The sequence below is a fragment of the Notolepis coatsorum genome, assembly GCF_963971535.1.
Source record: "Notolepis coatsorum genome assembly, chromosome: 7".
Lineage (NCBI taxonomy): Eukaryota > Metazoa > Chordata > Actinopteri > Aulopiformes > Paralepididae > Notolepis > Notolepis coatsorum.
In genome coordinates this window covers 93,787,586-93,806,718 of record NC_140171.1, presented here as the reverse complement: position 1 = coordinate 93,806,718, position 19,133 = coordinate 93,787,586, and the positions used below count along the sequence as shown (strand labels likewise).

The 19,133-nt window shown below is 43.0% G+C and overlaps 2 protein-coding genes across 2 annotated transcripts; both read right to left on the bottom strand.

The window, feature by feature from the left end:
* Positions 1-1,983: 1,983 nt before the first annotated feature.
* On the bottom strand, positions 1,984-2,413 carry LOC311231698 (gamma-aminobutyric acid receptor-associated protein-like; the record flags this gene model as incomplete). The annotated part of the gene is made up of 1 exon (XM_084318326.1): positions 1,984-2,413. Exon 1 carries the CDS (start codon positions 2,401-2,403, stop codon positions 1,984-1,986), a length of 420 nt encoding a protein of 139 aa, XP_084174452.1. The 5' UTR covers positions 2,404-2,413.
* Positions 2,414-16,661: 14,248 nt separating this feature from the next.
* Positions 16,662-17,081, bottom strand: LOC311231697 (gamma-aminobutyric acid receptor-associated protein-like; the record flags this gene model as incomplete). Its single annotated transcript, XM_084318325.1, has 1 exon — positions 16,662-17,081. The coding sequence occupies one exon, from the start codon at positions 17,079-17,081 to the stop codon at positions 16,662-16,664; it is 420 nt and encodes a 139-aa protein (XP_084174451.1).
* Between the last annotated feature and the right edge of the window lie 2,052 nt (positions 17,082-19,133).

Sequence of the window (19,133 nt, the reverse complement as noted above, 5' to 3'; positions counted from 1 at the left end):
TCCACGGGGTGCATTTTAATCCATAATTAATACAATATCTCCAGGTATGAAGTTCCTTTTAATGTGATTCCATTGCTGTCTTTCTTGCAAAAGTGGCAGATATTCTTTGATCCATCTGGTCCAAAACAAAATTAGTGCACTTGTCGCCAGCGGCGTCTTGAGTATGTATCTTGCTGATGGAATAAGCCTGGGGGCAACAAAGGTTTGACCTTGAGCTGCAGCAAATGGTTTGGTGTGAGAGGTTCCAAGTCATTTGGATCATTTGACACTATAGTTATTGGTCGGCTGTTGAGAATTCCTTCAACTTCACACAGAACTGTTAAAAGGCTTTCGTCATCAAGTGTTTGTTGTTTTGTGATGGATAGCAGAATTTTCTTTACAAGCCGGATTAGTCTTTCCCATACTACACCATGATGTGCTCCGTAAGGAGGCATGAAGGTCCATTTCACATCCTTTTGCTGGAGGGCTTGTTCTATTTTGCTCAGATTCCACTCTTTTATAGATTCCTTCAGCTCTCTTTCAGTGGCAACAAAATGAGTCCCATTATCTGACCTCATCTCCAACACTTGTCCTCTTCTGCTGATGAAACATCTGCAGGCATTAATGCATGAATCTGTATCTAACGAATGAGCTACTTCCAAGTGCACCGCTCTGGTTGTTAGACAGGTAGAGAACTCCATATCGTTTCACAATGCTTCGTCCTCTTTTCACTTCCAGTGGGCCAAAGTAATCCACTCCAACATATGTGAATGGTGGTAGGTCTGGTGTAATTCTGTCCTTTGGCAGATCTGACATTTTTTGTTCTCCTGCATTTCCATGCATGCTTCTGCACACAGTACATTCAGATATAGTTTTTCTGGCTAATGCATTGGCACATGGTATCCAGTATTTTGTCTTAACCTGGATAACATATGATTCCTTCCACTGTGACCAACTTGTTGATGAATATCTCAAAGTATGGTTTTAGAGACATGGTGGTGTTTTGGTTGGGTGCTTTGCTTCCTCAGGAATTGCCATTTTATTTAGCCTTCCTCCAACCTTTACCAATTCATTCTCATGCGGCCCGCCACAGTCTAATTAGTCCCGCCAGTTGTATAATGAATAACAAAAAATTATTAAAAAAGAAAAAATTATTATGTATTTGATTGTTTTTTACTATTTTTTTAATATAAAGTTTGCCAATAGGGATGTATCAGTAGTATTGGCAGTGGTAGTAGTCGTAATAGTAATCCACTATATTTTTTTATATTCTAAAAAATAAACCAGTTCAACACAGGTAACCACTTTTTTTGCTTAATTTCTTTGATGGCTCAAATGTATGCTCTAGTCCAGTGGTTCCCAAACCTCTCCTCGAGACACCCGAGCCGTTCCATGGATTTGTTAAATTCCACCCCCAGCACACCTTGATTCAACTAATAAAGGGCTAGTTAAGTTGAATCAGGTGTGCTGGTGGTGGAATTTAACAAAATTAATACATTGAACGGCTGGGGTGCTTTGAGGAGAGGATTGGGAAGCACTAGTATAGTCGATTTTGTGTTTTGAGCACAAAGTTCATCATAGATCTAGCGTCTTTATTTTGCTCTCAAAGTGCACCAGATTGATGCATTTAACTTTAAAATGTACACAAACTGAAAAGTTCCGGGGGGCCATGCCCCCGGACCCCCCTAGAGGGTCGGAGGTTCACCCCCCATAGTCTCTGAAAATCCTGTGGGAAACACTGAATCCAATATAGTTGTTCAGTTCTATACATTCAAAGAAGCATATCTTACTCACATAGTCACATATTTGTCATGTGTAAATGTGTGTGTAAAACAAAGATATCCAAATGGTTTATTTCTCTGGGGGCCGACGTTCCACTCTACTGGTTAAAGTTGCTTACTCGTGAGTAGTACGTTCGTTGATAAAGAAAAATAATGTCCAGTGTAAAACAAAGATATCCAAATGTTTTTTTGTTTTTTTTGCTGCTGAGCTGGATTTAATATTTCAATGGGTGGTGGAGGGCTTTGGGGGGTGGGCAGGAGTGATGGTGGTGGGATCAGATTTCCCTTGGCTGTCCCCGTACACGCTCTCATCACTGTAGGCAATGTAGAGGAAAAAGTCCTCTTCGTGGTGCTCCTGATACAACAATCCCATGGTGGCTGAGGTGGGTGGAATGACGTTGTTTACAAAGAAGAAGAGCGTGTCCTCCGCTCTTAAGTGGATTCTTTTCCGAATGATGAAGTAAATCTGGCCCACTGTCAGGTCAGAGGGGACAAGATATTTCTTCTTGTCCAGATCTCCTATTCTGGCTTTGGGGGCTTTCTCCACAATTACAGGGACCCTATCCGGATACTTCTTCCTTATTTTCTCGCCTTCGGACCGTCTTTTCTCAAAGGGGTGCTCCTCTTTGTACTGGAACTTCATCGTTAGAGAAATGAGAGACAGCTAGTCGTCACTCTTAGAGAGGTATTATACGACCGGGATTCCTCAAGGAGCGATTGGATTCAGTGACACAGCAGGCCAAAAACAAACGTTACTGGCTGCTAACCTCCTACTAGCTCCTGGTTATAAAGCAAAATAATGTCCACAAAGGTTCTAGAATGTCGGTTATGACATCATACGGTGACATCACAAATGTTCTAGAACGTTCGGTCATGACATCATACTGTGACATCACAAATGTTCTAGAATGTTCTATTACAGGAGTGTCAAACTCATTTTCACAGAGGGCCACATCAGCATTATGGTTGCCCTCAAAGGGCCAAAGACCGTATAAATGTGAATGTAATGTAAAATAAATGTAGCTACTCATTTACATATTGTTAAACATGTTGTTTCTGTATTTATTACTTATTCAAGTTATACATATTGCATAATTATGCATTTGCATAGATGTAAAAATATATGTTAGCTTATGTTATTTTAACAAATAATTTTAGTTTATCAGAACCCCATATTACTCCATGAATCAATGATCAAACCATTCAAGTAAATAACAAAGAAGATAATCAAATACAAGCTATGACATTAAGTTTGTTCAAAACCTTTTTGTCAGTCAAGAGGGGCAGAACTAACAACTGAGCTGCAAAGAACACGTGGGACAGATGTAGCAGATGTTACAAAAACAAATGGCTGCACACAACCTTGCAGAGGCCATACATCCAACTAATGGAAGATAGTTTAATTAACTTTAATTAACAGATTGCAGAATGGGTACAGTACAGTACAGTTCAATACACACAATTGTTAAGGGGATGCAGACCAGAGAAAGACTTTCGACTTGTTTACATCAGGGTCCACCATTTTCAATTTGTAATGAAATTGCTATTATGTGTCTGCATGAACACTGTAACTGTACTCAAAAATAACAAAATAAGGGTTGTCTCAGTTCACAACTATATTGGTCAAGTTTTGGGTGGGACTTGTTTGCGTCCCTACAGCTTCTTATTCAATTGAGCGAGATGCTCGGTTATGTCACACAGCCAGTTTGCATCTGACAATTCAGACAATATTTCTTCAACCCTTTGTTACCTATTTCGCCTGGATCTTTTTTGTATTTTGGGCTGTAAAATTGTCAAAGAATGTCTGAGGAGTAAGTGCTTTTGGCTTTTTTCCTTTGTTACTTCATCAATACCTCACATGTTCAACATACATGTATGTGTAAGAATGTGTAATAACTAAGGCTGTCAAAGTTAAAGCTTTATTAAATTAACCCACAATTTTTATTTAATTTTTTTTTATACTTTATTGTGTCAATGAAAAACATTTTACATTTAGGTATAGTAAGTGTACCCACATACACATACACAACTGCACCTGTCCATACTTACATACGTACATACCCACACAAATGTACATACGCATATTCCAAATCTTGACACTTTTTTTTTTTTTTTACCCATCACCCATACAAAAAACAAGAGACAAAAACACAAACAAAGGGGCGAGCACCAGCATAGATCCCGGACCGGCACACATCCAACATCCATCCCTACCCGTCCCCACACACACACAAGAAAAACAACAAACAACAACAACAATAATAACAGCAAACAAATAAGAAATTAATAGAAAAAAGAAACCAACCAAAAAACTAAAAATTTTAATAAAATAATAATAATAATAATAAGTAAAAAGGCTTGAATTTTCATTGTAGGTATAGCTGTAGGCCTAAGGGGTGTTCCCCAACAATAGATCATCACTGTTTCATGTTACTTAAAATCTTCCTTAAAGACTGATCTGTCTGTCAACTAGTACTCCTCCAGTTTAAAGAGACCCCATCTTTTTCCCAGCATATTTTCATTATTATTGATTTTGTAGGTTACCTTTTCCATACTATATATGTCCTCTACAGTTTCTAACCATTTGTTTACTTTCGGGGGTTCAAGTTTTTTCCAAGCTCTTGTAATTTGTTTAAGTGCTGCAGCTCTCAAAATAAAAAAAAAGGTATAGTTCTTCTTTTTGTAGGTTTTTGGGGCGTGTTCCTAAGAGTATATCATGTTTTTCTATACCCACTTCCTCAAACATCTGTTCCATTATGTCTAGAATATCTGACCAGTAGATTTGAATTTTTTTACATGTAAAGAAAATATGTGTATGGTCAGCATTCTTCTCCCCACACTCCCTCCAGCAGCCGGGATCATTTTGTGCGTATTTGGACATACTCGATGGTGTTCTAAAGTACCTCATATTTATTTTCCAAGCATACTCCTGCCAAAAGGGTGATTTTATGTAATGGAAGATATCTTTAAAGCTTTGATTCCACTCCTTATCTGGTATGTTTGTTTTCAGTTCTTTCTCCCATTTATTTTTAATATAGCTTAAATCTTCAATTTTGTTTTCTTGGAGCATTTTGTAGATTTGTCCAGTTGTGTTTTTGAGGTTATGGCTTTGTTGAGTCTTTATCATGTATTTCAGTAGGGGGTGGAGATCTTCAAGAGTTTTAATTTGGACTTTTTCTCTTAAGTAGCTTCTTACTTGCAGGTATCGGTGAAAGTGATTACTAGGACAGGCATATTTATTAGCTACATTTTCAAAAGAATCCACTCCTTCATTGTACATTTGATAGAAACGTATGAGGCCCTTAGCTTCCCATGTCTTAAAAAAACCGTCAATACTGTTTGGAGAAAAATCTGGGTCCCATGCTATTTGTCTTAAGCAGATCATTTCTTGTTCCTTAATTTTATTTATTTTACATATTTCCCTCCAGATTTTAAATGTGTTATATATAGAGTAATTGTGTATTTTGATCTGTGCTTTTTTATATCTGGAGAAGATCAATGTGCTGAGTGATTCCACTAGATTCAACTCAATTGACTTCCATTTGGGTCTCATCTCGTTTTTCATCCATATTAGAATCGGTTTTACCTGTGCTGCGTAATAATAATTAATTAAATTTGGTAATGCTAGTCCCCCTCCTTCTTTTTTTTGTTGCAAGATTTTGAGTTTGACTCTAGGTTTCTTTTCATCCCATATACATTTTCTCAGCAGCCCCTCCCAAACGTTGAAACATTTAGGTGTTATGTATAATGGCATGTTTTGGAATAAAAATAGAAAACGTGGCAAGATGTTCATTTTAATAATATTAATTTTTTCAAATAAAGTGAGAGGTACAATTTTCCACCTATTCAGATCTTCCTTTACAGAGTTCTCCAAACTTCCATAATTACACTGATGTAGATTGTCTAGGTTATTAGGTATAGTTATTCCCAGATATCTCACTTTGTTCCGGTCCCATTTAAAGTTAAACTGTTTTTTGAAGTCTTTCTCCAAGTGGTCACCTACTTCCATAGCTTCAGTTTTATTTAAATTAAGCTTATATCCAGACAGAACTCCATAGTTTGTAATTTCATCGAGTAACTCCGGTAGTGAAACCCACAATTATTTTAACGCCGCTATTTTTTAACCCAAGATGAATGTTTAAAAAAATAAAAAATAAGTTTGACACCTATGAGTTTGACACCTATGTTCTATTATGACAAATAAGACGGTTCAATGACTTTATCTAAATCCAATCAATATTCCTAATGCCGTTTCAATGTAAGGTTATACAAATAAACATATAAACATTCATATAATACAATAACCTAAATATATAGCTTTGGCTCCTACCCCGGCCCCTAATTGTACTTCAAAACTAGAGACAATTACTAACAACTAAAAAACAAGGAGATAAAACCAAACACTATTTTAACTGATAAGTGTCTCTGCTGCTGGATAACCAATACCTGGTGACAGAGGGCCCTAGTACATGGCACACCGTAGGAGGATGGTATTTTTTTTTAAACTCATTTTTATTTGCATACTGATTCAGACATACAAACAACAACATCCTTGAACGTTAATCTCACATCGGTTGGTCTTCCAGGTACATAATACAGAGACGTAATGTACATCGCCCTTATACAGGCCTAAACAATAAAGAAAAAAGTACAATACCTGCAGAAAAATAAATAAATAAAAATACTGACTAAGGCAATAATGTGCATCCAGTGACCCTCCTTGAACCTCTTTCCTCCCTTATCCTTCGCCCTCTTTATCTTTTTTTTTTTTTTACTCCATTTTTCCTTGTGTTTTGATTCCCAAACATACCCACAACCTCATCCTTGAATATTCATCTCACATCCGTTGGTCTTCCAGGTACATAATTCAAAGACGGCATGTATATCTTCCTTAAACAGGCATAAACAATAAAGAAAAAACTATAGTACCTACTAAAAAATAAAGATGTTGGCTAAGGCAAAAATGTGCGACCTGGGTCCAGTGTCCCTCCTTGAACCTCTTTCCTCCCTTATCTTTCGACCTCTTTATTCTTTTTTAAACTCAATTTTACTTTGTATTTTGATTTACATACATACAAACCACATCATCCATGAATATTAATCCCACATCAGTTGGTCTTCCAGGCACATAATACAAAGACTGAGTGTATATCGCCCTTAAACAGGCATACAAAAATTATAATACCCACTCAAAAAAATTAAATACTGACTAAGGCGAAAATGTGCGACATGGGTCCAGTGACCCTCCTTGAACTTCTTTCCTCCCTTATCCTTCGCCCTTTCTATTTTTTTTAAACTCAATTTTTCTTTGCATTTTGATTCACCCACATACAAACAACATCATCCTTGAATATTAATCTCACATCAGTTGGTCTTCCAGGCACATAATACAAAGACGGAATGTACATCGGCCTTAAACAGGCATAGACAATAAAGAAAAAATTGTAATACCTGCAAAAAAAAAAAAAAAGTACTGACTAAGGTAAAGTGTGTGACACGGGTTCAATGACCCTCCTCGAACCTCTTTCCTCCCTCATCCTTCGCCTTCTTGTGTTGCATTCGCTTCTCCCTCTGTGATGTCGTTCCCGTCCCCCTTATAGTCCTCCCACTTTCCCCATCTTTCCCCAAATTTCTCCTCCTGTAGCCTCAGCATGTGCGTTACCCTCTCCATATCCTGTATCTCCTCTACTATTCCTTCCCATTGTGCTATTGTCGGTGGATCTTCCTTGTACCACTGCCTCGTTATTGCTTTTCTGGCCGATATCAGAAATATCTTTATTAAATATTCGTCTCCCCCTTGTATACCCTCATGCGTCAAGTCAAGTATAGCACCAGGCCCGTCTGGGGTATCCCGTATCCTATTATTCTGGTTATTGCCTCCCCTATCTCATCCCAATACCCCTTCAGCCTCTGACATCCCCAGAATACGTGTGTGTGATTTGCCCCCTCCTTCCCACACATCCTCCAGCATGTCTTTTGTGCTGGTGCATACTTTCCCTTCAACTCCGGGGTTATAAAGAACCTGATTATGTTCTTCCATCCAAATTCCTTCCATACCCTTGACCCCGTTGTTGAGTGCTGCACCTCGCATATGTTGTCCCATTCCTTCTCTGTGATTTCTATCTCTAGTTCCCTCTCCCATTTCTCTTTTATATAGTTGGTCGTGTGTCCCTTGCTGGCCATTATAGCCCGGTACAGTGCTGATATTACCCTTCCTTTCCCCCCTTCGTACGCCCTTACTATCATCCTAATTATTCCATTCTGTTCCTCGTCTTTGTCCCCTCTTATTTCTTTGTTGTAGTAATCTCTAATCTGTAGATACCTGAAGTGGTGCCTGTTTTCTAATCCAAATTTCTCCTTCAGTTGTTGTAGGGTCTGCATTTCCCCCTTCTCTATCATTTTGCATATCGCTGTTGCCCCCCCCCCCCCCCTTTCCCACCTCCTGAATCCATGGTCCATCCTCCCTGGCTCAAACCTCTTGTCGTGTGCTACCCATCTCAGAACCCCTGACTGCTTCCCCAACTTGTGTGTTTTTACTACTCTGTTCCAGATAATCAAAGTGCACTTGGTAATTGGATCTAACAGTTCCTCTTTTTCCTTGAATAGTTCCCTATCTCCTACCAGAACCTGTACTTTGCAATTTGCATCCCCCCCCTTCTTTTTCAATGTCTTTCCATCTAGCCTCATAGTTGTCGTTGCACCAGCACGCCACTGCTCTCAGCTGTGCTGCATAATAATAGTCTTGTAGGCTGGGTACTGCCATTCCCCCTTCTCCTTTGGTAGTTGTAGCGTTTTATATCTGACCCGTGGTCTTCTCCCTGCCCACATGAACCTCGACACCAGTCTGTCCCACTCCCTGAATTGGTTCTGTGGTATCTGTATGGGTAGAGACTGAAACAGGTATAGTAACCTTGGTAGTATGTTCATCTTAATAACCTCTATCCTTGAGTTGAAGTCCAGGGGCATTACTGTTCATCAAGTCTCCTGATGTTCTGATTGATCTGTGTATAATTCGCCTCAAACAACTTCCCAACCCCTCTCGTGATGTTTACCCCTAGGTATTTAATCTTGTCCATGTCCCACCTTATCCCGTACTCCTCCCTAATTTCTGTCGTTGGAGTATAGTTCCACGCTAAGGTCTGTGTCTTTGTCACGTTTAGCTTGTATCCTGAGTAGTGGCCATATTCCTTCAGTAGATCCATCAGTGCCGGGAAGCTCGTATCTGGTTGTCTCATGTATACTATCACGTCGTCCGCAAATAGGCCTAATTTGTGTTCCATCCCCCTTATCTCTATCCCCTTGATGTCCTCGGTCTGTCTGATCAGTTGTGCCAATGGTTCTATGAAAACGTCGAAGAGCGTCGGCGAGAGACAACATCCCTGTCTGGTAGCCCTCTCCAGTCTGATTCTATCCGTCAGGCTGCCATTCACCTTAATTCTCGCTGTCGGTTCCTGATATAGTGCCTTGACCGTCTTCATTGCCCTTTCGTTTAGTCCGAATTTCTCTAGTGCCTTATATAAAAATACCCATCTAACACTGTCGAATGCCTTTTCTGCATCTAGGCTAATCAGTACCGCACTCCCACCCTGCTTTTGTATCTCCTCCACTATGTGTAATGTCTTTCTTACGTTGTCCTGCGTCTGTCTCCCTTTAATGAATCCAGTCTGATCTTCATCTATAATGTCTGGCATAAACGTCTCGAATCTCTTTGCTATTATTGATGTATACATCTTATAATCCACGTTGAGTATGGACACAGGTCTGAAACTACTACATAATTCTCTATCCTTCCCTTCTTTCGGTATCGTGGTGATTATGGCTTCTTTCCATGAGGGTGGCATTTTGCCCTCTTCCATCGTGTGCCTGAATGCCGGTCCTAACATGGGCGCTAATTCTACTCTAAATGCCTTGTAGAATTACGATGGGAATCCGTCGCTCCCGTCGATTTGTTGTTCTTTGCTCTACTAATTGCCTCTTCCAGTTCCCATTCTGTAATTATTTTATTTAGTTCTTCATTCTGTTCTACCCCTATTGATGGTAACTCTAGCTTCTCCAGAAAAGCGACTATTTCCTCTTCTCCCGCTGCCATTGGCTGTGTGTATAGTGTCTTATAGTAATCTCTAAATGTCCTCTCTATTTCAGCTGGGTCTCTCAATATTTCGTTAGTCTTTGTATCCCTTATTGTGTGTATCGTGTTTAACTTCTGTTGCGTCCTGATTCTCCTAGCTAACAGTCTAGTCGCCCTTGGTCCCCCCTCATAGTACGTCTGTTTCATAAACCTCGCTTTCTTTTCTATTTCCATCAATAATTCCCTATTTATCCTGGCCCTTACTTCTTTGATTTCCCTGAGTGTTTCCTGTTCTTTTGAGATCTGGTGCTTCCTCTCTAAATCCTTCAGCTTCCCTTTCAGATTGTGATATGTCGCCGTTCTGGCTCTCTTCAGTAGTGCTGCTTTCTCCATACATTTTCCCCTTATTACCGCCTTCAGTGTGTCCCATAGAATGTTCGGGTTGACCTCCCCGTTGTCATTTTCCTGCTTATATCTGGCTATCTCCTCCTTAATTTCACTCACCAACCCCTTATTATTCAATAGTCCCACATTCAGTCTCCAGACCGTGTGTTCCTCTGTCTTCCCTCCAGATCTACTGTCAGATATGTCTCACTGTGGTCCGATATGTCCGCTACCCCTATTCTGCTTTCCTTTACCCTGTAGCTGTCCCCCGTCGTCATAAGGAAATAATCTATTCTCGAATATGTCATGTGTGGATGTGAGTAGTGCGTGTATTCCCTGTCCAAAGCGTGCATCCCCCTCCAAACGTCTGTAATTCCCATTTCTGCCATTTGTATATTCATATACCTACTGATTTGTGGTCTCCCTTTCCTAGTACTTGTAGTGTCCATGTCATGATTTAATACCACATTAAAATCCCCCGCACATATCAATATCCCTTCCAATTCCATTGCTATCATGTCATAAATGGTCTCAAATAAACATCTCTCACTCTCCGGGGGGGCATATACATATACTAACGTAACCATCTGTCCCTCCATTTTCCCCTTCACCAGAACAAACCTCCCCTCTTTGTCCCTTATTTCTTTGACCATTTCAAATTTGACAGTGTTCTTGATTAATATGGCTACTCCTCTCCTCAGGGTCCGTTTAAAGGAACTATAATATGCATTCTCATATCCAAATATTTTCAGTTTCTCGTGTTCCTGTCCTATAAGATGCGTCTCCTGCAAAAATATCACTTGCATCTCACCTTTTTTTACATTTCAACATCACTTTACTCCTCTTTATCTGATTATTCATTCCATTTACGTTCAACGACATCATTTTTATACCTTTAACCTTTGCCATATTCCTTCTTTGTTTGTCTGTCAGTCCCACCCATGTCACATACAATTTTACCTTCGGTTGTAGCCTCCGCTCTCTTTACCGTGTACCCATAATAGTTAACAAAAAAGAAAAACATAAACCCTACATAAAGTGCTCCCAAGGTGTTCGGGGGTTCCCTGTGTCCCCCCCTCCCCCCTGCTGGCGAGTGAAGAATAACTGCTCTCTTAGTGAGAGGGCTCTCCCTAGCGGCGTGGGGGCCTGAAGCCCTGGCCCCCATCTTCTCACTATAATTGTCCAGCATTCGTGCTGTTTAGTGCATTCGAGCTCCTGGTCAAAGTGCTCTATATGTCCTTCCTCCTGTCCAAAGATCCCCACCTCCTAGGTCTCTCTTAATGTGAGTCACACGTTCCATCGCCCCTCCTTCCACCCAGTCCAACGTGTGGTATCCTCTGTGTGCGCCCATGTATTTTTTTTTATCTATTTCCTATGTGCTGCATATTTATCTTATTAATTACTTCCATCTGTGATACTCGCAATGTGTGTTCATGTATGTGTTTCAGTAGGCATTATGCATTGGCTATAGCTGGGACATGTCTGGTTGCCCCTGTAATTATCCTCATTCGTAATGTCTGCGGTCTCATTGTGTTTGTGTGTCCCATCTGGGGCATCCCTCCTAGGCCTTCGCTGGAGCGACGGCTCCCTCTACTGGCCACTGTTGGTATACCCTGGTTTCATGTGTTGTTGCCTAATTATATTCTTACTTATTTACCTCTGCAGTGTGTTCATGCATATGTTTCTTCAGTTGTTATACAGTGTTTCTATCTGGGCTGCTTATTCCATTCCTTGTGTGTGTACTCATCCCGTTCGTTTCCCTGTGTCTCCTCTCCTCCTCTCCGACTCCATCTCTCGCCTCCTCGTCTGCCTCCGCCCTCGGTCTGCCTCGGTTCACTCCGGCCCTCCTCTCTCTCCTCTCTCCGTTCCAGGACCCCGGTCTCCTACCCTGGTCCACCCATTCTCCATTGTAGGCTCAGCGTCGGCTCCAGCTCGTTCCTCCCATCTCCTTCCTCCGCTACCTCCATCCCCCTCCGTCTCATCTCCTTCGCCGCCTCCAGCGCCGTTGCGTATGTCACGGTCCCCTCCTTCCAGTGAATCCGTAGCGAGATCATGGGCGATTGGAACTTTATTCTGCTGTCCTTCAGAGTTCTCTTAAGAGCCGCGTAGGTCCGGCGTGTTATTGCCACCGCTGTTGAGTATTAGTGGTCAAACGACAGCCTTTTCCCCACTATCTCTATTTTCTTGCTCCACGCGGTTCTGAGTACCAGTTCCTTTACCTCGAATCTCAGAAAGTTAATAATCACCGCTCTCGGGGGTCTGCCTGCTTGTGGCTTCGGAGCAAGCACCCTGTGCGCCCTCTGAATCTCCATCTTGTCCAGTCCTGTCTCTTTCAATTCCTTCTTGATAAGCGTTTCCACATATAGGGCCATCGATTCCCCTTCGACTCCTTCCTTCAGTCCCCATAGCTTGATGTTATTTCTCCATGATCTCCCTTCCATGTCCGACATCTTTGTCTTCATCTTTTCTTGTTGTTGAATTGCTATCGTTAATACCTTGTGTATCTCCGTGTTCCACTCCTCTGCTTCCGCCATTCTTATTTCCAGCGCGTTACACTCCTACCCTGCTCCGCCATCTTCTCATCGATCGATTTGAGTCCTGTATTTATTTCACCTCTGAAATCCTCCTGTTCCTTCCTCAATTCCTCCCTTAACCTCCCGATATCGGTCCTTATCGTGTCCGTGCTCGTTTGTATATTTGCCATTGTCGCCAATATTCCGGCCTGCATGGTCACAGCCCAGCCTGGCATTCCCCTGTCGGTCGCAGCCGATCCTCCCCCTTCCTCCACATGTCCCCTCCCGTCTTTGTTTCGGGGGCTGTTCCTTCAAATTCACCTCTTCTCGTGAGTCCTCCATTTCTCTCTACTTCGTATTTATTGTTTCCTCCTTGCTTCTCGTGTGCATCGTTATTTTTTATTTCTTTTCGGGTCCTTATTTATCAGTTTTTTTTACTCATTTGACCAGGAGCTCCACCGCACGTGTGCTATCCGTCTGCTCTCAGACCGGAAGTCCAGGAGGATGGTCTTTACCACCGCCTCATGCAGCTTCTTGGAAAAGACAGACTTTAGTGATAGGTCTATCTAAAATGGTCGTCTTCGTCTTGACACGGACCCTCTTGCGACACAGCATCAGCAGAATGCGTCTAAGCTTCAGCATCTAACCGACTGCCTTCTTGAGACGGTTCCAATTGGAGTAATATTCCAGGAACTGCTGAACTGTGTCGAACTGCTCTTCAGCTGCAGTAGCGCTGACCACGGCGTTCTTTACCTCTGGGTCCTCCGTGGTTAGGTCCCCATGGTGTTCTGGGTTCTGAAGCCATTCCTCTTCGGGCTTGGTGAGGAATTCCGGCCCCTGTATCCAAGTCTCATTGCGCAGGAATGATTCCACATTGAGTCCTCTCACCGTGTGGTCAGCAGGATTTGTTGCAGTATCTACATACCGCCACTGTCCCACTTCTGACAGATTCAAGATGGTCTCCACTCGATTCGCCACGAAGGCGCGAAACCTACTGGCTCTGTTTGTGATGTATTTGAGCACAGTGGTGCTGTCGGACCAGAACACAGATTTGTTTAGGTGGAGCTCCAGCTCGGATCTCAAGGTCCTGTCCATGCGCACCTCCTTTTGCCTGAATCTAGTGACGACTCCCAGGAGAGTACTCGTTAGAACCGGCCCCTGTAGCAGCTGGTTGTTCAAGGTGGTGCCTTGGAATGATGCCCCACAGTCGAACACCACGTGGATCTTCTTCTTCTTGGCATGGTACACGCCATGGTGTGGCAAGTACCAAACTTTTCCATAGCTGCGGCTGAGCTCCTCACTGGGAACCTTGACTGCGTAGCCCTTTGCAATCCAGTCGTCGACGAACACTGAGTAATCAGCGTGGAACTGGGGATTCTTCGTGAACCTCTTCTTTAAGTTGAGAGCTCGCTGTTCAGCTACTCTTCTGTTGTTCGGCATCTTGAAGACTGCGTTCCTCACTGGTAGGCCGATGCTGTACTGTCCCTCTGTAAATTTCACGGACTGCGAGACCAGTTCCAGAAAAAGGTTGTTGTCCCTCAACTTCTCAAGCCGGTCGTCTTGACACTCTGGGAAGTCGTTCTTGAACTGTTGACTCCAAAGTTCATCTAGCGTGGCCACGGATGTGCGGTTGGACATGGCTTGTATGAGTCCACTGGTAGTTTCATGGCCATCTTCTCCTCTGAGGGGGACATTGATGAACCAGCCCAATCGCGTTTTCACCGCGTACAGCCCTTCTTTCACGCTGGATACCACCTGCCATGGTTCCATTGCCTTGGGTACGTCAGTCCCGATGAGAAGGCCTATCTCCGCCTGGATCTTCAGTATTTGCACTTCACTGAGATAGGGCCATTTATCGACTTCCTCTTGCAGTAGGATGTTCTGTTTACGAGCAGGTATTGACTTCTAAGAGAAGGTGTTGGTAGCTCTAGGAAGTTGTCACTATCCAAGCTAGACTTCTAACCCAGACACCATCTGGCTGCTCACGACCTGCTCCCCTCCCATGGTCCTTAGCAGGATACTTGTCTTCCTGCCGGTGACGTTAAGCGCTGCCATTAACTTCTCTGTGCAGAAAGTGACGTTGCTGCCTGGGTCAAGGAACGCATAGGTAGCCACCTTTCTTGGCTTTGATGTGGACCGGAACAATAGCCAAGATGCTTTCGACGTTGCCGGCCCCAGTAGCTCTGCAGGTCCTCGTTTGCAGGTCCATTGATGCATCCACTGACCTTATAACTGGCTTCGCCTTCTTCTTCCCCGCCCCTGTGCTTATTTTCTTTGGGCGCATCATCCAATGTCTCGTTCTTGTGCCTTGCTTCATCATAGGCAGCTTTGTTATTAATATGTAGAACTGTAGGGTGGGTAAGCTGGCAGACTTGGCAGCTCATCTTTTCTTGGCAGGCCTTGCTCATGTGACCCCGTTTCAGACAGCTGAAACATAGGCCTTTACTCTTGAGAAAATCTATCTTCTCCTTGTGAAGAGACTTCTTCATATTTTTGCATTGCTCCATGGCATGCTGTTCTCAGTGGCAGAAGAGGCAAGGGTTGGAGAAGGCAGAGTGTATCCCCCTTGGTCCTTGCAAGCTACTTCCAAGTGCACCGCTCTGGTTGTTAGACAGGTAAAGAGAACTCCATATCGTTTCACAATGCTTCGTCCTCTTTTCACTTCCAGTGGGCCAAAGTAATCCACTCCAACATATGTGAATGGTGGTAGGTCTGGTGTAATTCTGTCCTTTGGCAGATCTGACATTTTTTGTTCTCCTGCATTTCCATGCATGCGTCTGCACACAGTACATTCAGATATAATTTTTCTGGCTAATGCATTGGCACATGGTATCCAGTATTTTTGTCTTAACCTGGATAACATATGATTCCTTCCACTGTGACCAACTTGTTGATGAATATCTCAAAGTATGGTTTTAGAGACATGGTGGTGTTTTGGTTGGGTGCTTTGCTTCCTCAGGAATTGCCATTTTATTTAGCCTTCCTCCAACCTTTACCAATTCATTCCTGTGCGGCCCGCCAGTCTAATTAGTCCCGCCACAGTTGTATAATGAACAATAACAAAAGATTATTAAAAAAATTAAAAAAATTATTTGATTGTTTTTTACTATTTTTTTTATATAAAGTTTGCCAATAGGGATGTATCAGTAGTATTGGCAGTGGTAGTAGTCGTAATAGTAATCCACTATATTTTTTTATATTCTAAAAAATAAACCAGTTCAACACAGGTAACCACTTTTTTTGCTTAATTTCTTTGATGGCTCAAATGTATGCTCTAGTCCAGTGGTTCCCAAACCTCTCCTCGAGACACCCCAGCCGTTCCATGTATTTGTTAAATTCCACCCCCAGCACACCTTGATTCAACTAATAAAGGGCTAGTTAAGTTGAATCAGGTGTGCTGGTGGTGGAATTTAACAAAATTAATACATTGAACGGCTGGGGTGCTTTGAGGAGAGGATTGGGCAGCACTAGTATAGTCGATTTTGTGTTTTGAGCACAAAGTTCATCATAGATCTAGCCTCTTTATTTTGCTCTCAAAGTGCACCAGATTGATGCATTTAACTTTAAAATGTACACAAACAGAAAAGTTCCAGGGGGCTATGCCCCCGGACCCCCCTAGAGGGTCGGAGGTTCACCCCCCATAGTCTCTGAGAATCCTGTGGGAAACACTGAATCCAATATAGAGTTGTTCAGTTCTATACATTCAAAGAAGCATATCTTACTCACATAGTCACATGTTTGTCATGTGTAAATGTGTGTGTAAAACAAAGATATCCAAATGGTTTATTTCTCTGGGGGCCGACGTTCCACTCTACTGGTTAAAGTTGCTTACTCGTGAGTAGTACGTTCGTTGATAAAGAAAAATAATATCCAGTGTAAAACAAAGATATCCAAATGTTTTTTTGTTTTTTTTGCTGCTGAGCTGGATTTAATATTTCAATGGGTGGTGGAGGGCTTTGGGGGGTGGGCAGGAGTGATGGTGGTGGGATCAGATTTCCCTTGGCTGTCCCCGTACACACTCTCATCACTGTAGGCAATGTAGAGGAAAAAGTCCTCTTCGTGGTGCTCCTGATACAACAGTCCCATGGTGGCTGAGGTGGGTGGAATGACGTTGTTTACAAAGAAGAAGAGCGTGTCCTCGGCTCTTAAGTGGATTCTTTTCCGAATGATGAAGTAAATCTGGCCCACTGTCAGGTCAGAGGGGACAAGATATTTCTTCTTGTCCAGATCTCCTATTCTGGCTTTGGGGGCTTTCTCCACAATTACAGGGACCCTATCCGGATACTTCTTCCTTATTTTCTCGCCTTCGGACCGTCTTTTCTCAAAGGGGTGCTCCTCTTTGTACTGGAACTTCATCGTTAGAGAAATGACAGAGACAGCTAGTCGTCACTCTTAGAGAGGTATTACACGACTGGGATTCCTCAAGGAGCGATTGGATTCAGTGAAACAGCAGGCCAAAAACAAACGTTACTGGCTGCTAACCTCCTACTAGCTCCTGGTTATAAAGCAAAATAATGTCCACAAATGTTCTAGAATGTCGGTTATGACATCATACGGTGACATCACAAATGTTCTAGAACGTTCGGTCATGACATCATACTGTGACATCACAAATGTTCTAGAATGTTCTATTATGACAAATAAGACGGTTCAATGACTTTATCTAAATCCAATCAATATTCCTAATGTCGTTTCAATGTAAGGTTATACAAATAAACATATAAACATTCATATAATAGAATAACCTAAATATATAGCTTTGGCTCCTACACCGGCCCCTAATTGTACTTCTAATCTAGAGACAATTACTAACAACTAAAAAACAAGGAGCTAAAACCAAACACTATTTTAACTGATAAGTGTCTCTGCTGCTGGATAACCAATACCTGGTGCCAGAGGGCCCTAGTACATGGCACACCGTAGGAGGATGGTCTTCACCACCGCCTCATGCAGCTTCTTGGAAAAGACAGACTTTAGTGATAGGTCTATCTAAAATGGTCGTCTTCGTCTTGACACAGACCCTCTTGCGACACAGCATCAGCGAAATGCGTCTAAGCTTCAGCATCCAACGAATGCCTTCTTGAGACGGTTCCAATTGGAGTAATATTCCAGGAACTGCTGAACTGTGTCGAACTGCTCTTCAGCTGCAGTAGCGCTGACCCCGCGTTCTTTACCTCTGGGTCCTCCGTGGTTAGGTCCCCATGGTGTTCTGGGTTCTGAAGCCATTCCTCTTCGGGCTTGGTGAGGAATTCCGGCCCCTGTATCCAAGTCTCATTGCGCAGGAATGATTCCACATTGAGTCCTCTCGCCGCGTGATCAGCAGGATTTGTTGCAGTATCTACATACCGCCACTGTCCCACTTCTGACAGCGTCAAGATGGTCTCCACTTGATTCGCCACGAAGGCGCGAAACCTACCGGCTCTGTTTGCGATGTATTTGAGCACAGTGGTGCTGTCGGACCAGAACACAGATTTGTTTAGGTGGAGCTCCAGCTCGGATCTCAAGGTCCTGTCCATGCGCACCTCCTCTTGCCTGAATCTAGTGACGACTCCCAGGAGAGTACTCGTTAGAACCGGCCCCTGTAGCAGCTGGTTGTTCAAGGTGGTGCCTTGGAATGATGCCCCACAGTCAAACACCACGTGGATCTTCTTCTTCTTGGCATGGTACACGCCATGGTGTGGCAAGTACCAAACTTTTCCATAGCTGCGGCTGAGCTCCTCACTGGGAACCTTGACTGCGTAGCCCTTTGCAATCCAGTCGTCGACGAACACTGAGTAATCAGCGTGGAACTGGGGATTCTTCGTGAACCTCTTCTTTAAGTTGAGAGCTCGCTGTTCAGCTACTCTTCTGTTGTTCGGAATCTTGAAGACTGCGTTCCTCACTGGTAGGCCGATGCTGTACTGTCCCTCTGTAAGTTTCACGGACTGCGAGACCAGTTCCCGGAACTGGATGTTGTCCCTCGACTTCTCAAGCCGGTCGTCTTGACACTCTGGGAAGTCATTCTTGAACTGTTGACTCCAAAGTTCATCTAGCGTGGCCATGGATGTGCGGTTGGACATGGCTTGTATGAGTCCACTGGTAAATTCATGGCCATCTTCTCCTCTGAGGGGGCCATTGATGAACCAGCCCAATCGCGTTTTCACCGCATACAGCCCTTCTTTCACGCTGGATACCACCTGCCATGGTTCCATTGCCTTGGGTACGTCAGTCCCGATGAGAAGGCCTATCTCCGCCTGGATCTTCGGTATTTGCACTTCACTGAGATAGGGCCATTTATCGACTTCCTCTTGCAGTGGGATGTTCTGTTTATGAGCAGGTATTGACTTCTAAGAGAAGGTGTTGGTAGCTCTAGGAAGTTGTCACTATCCAAGCTACAGACTTCTAACCCAGACACCATCTGGCTGCTCA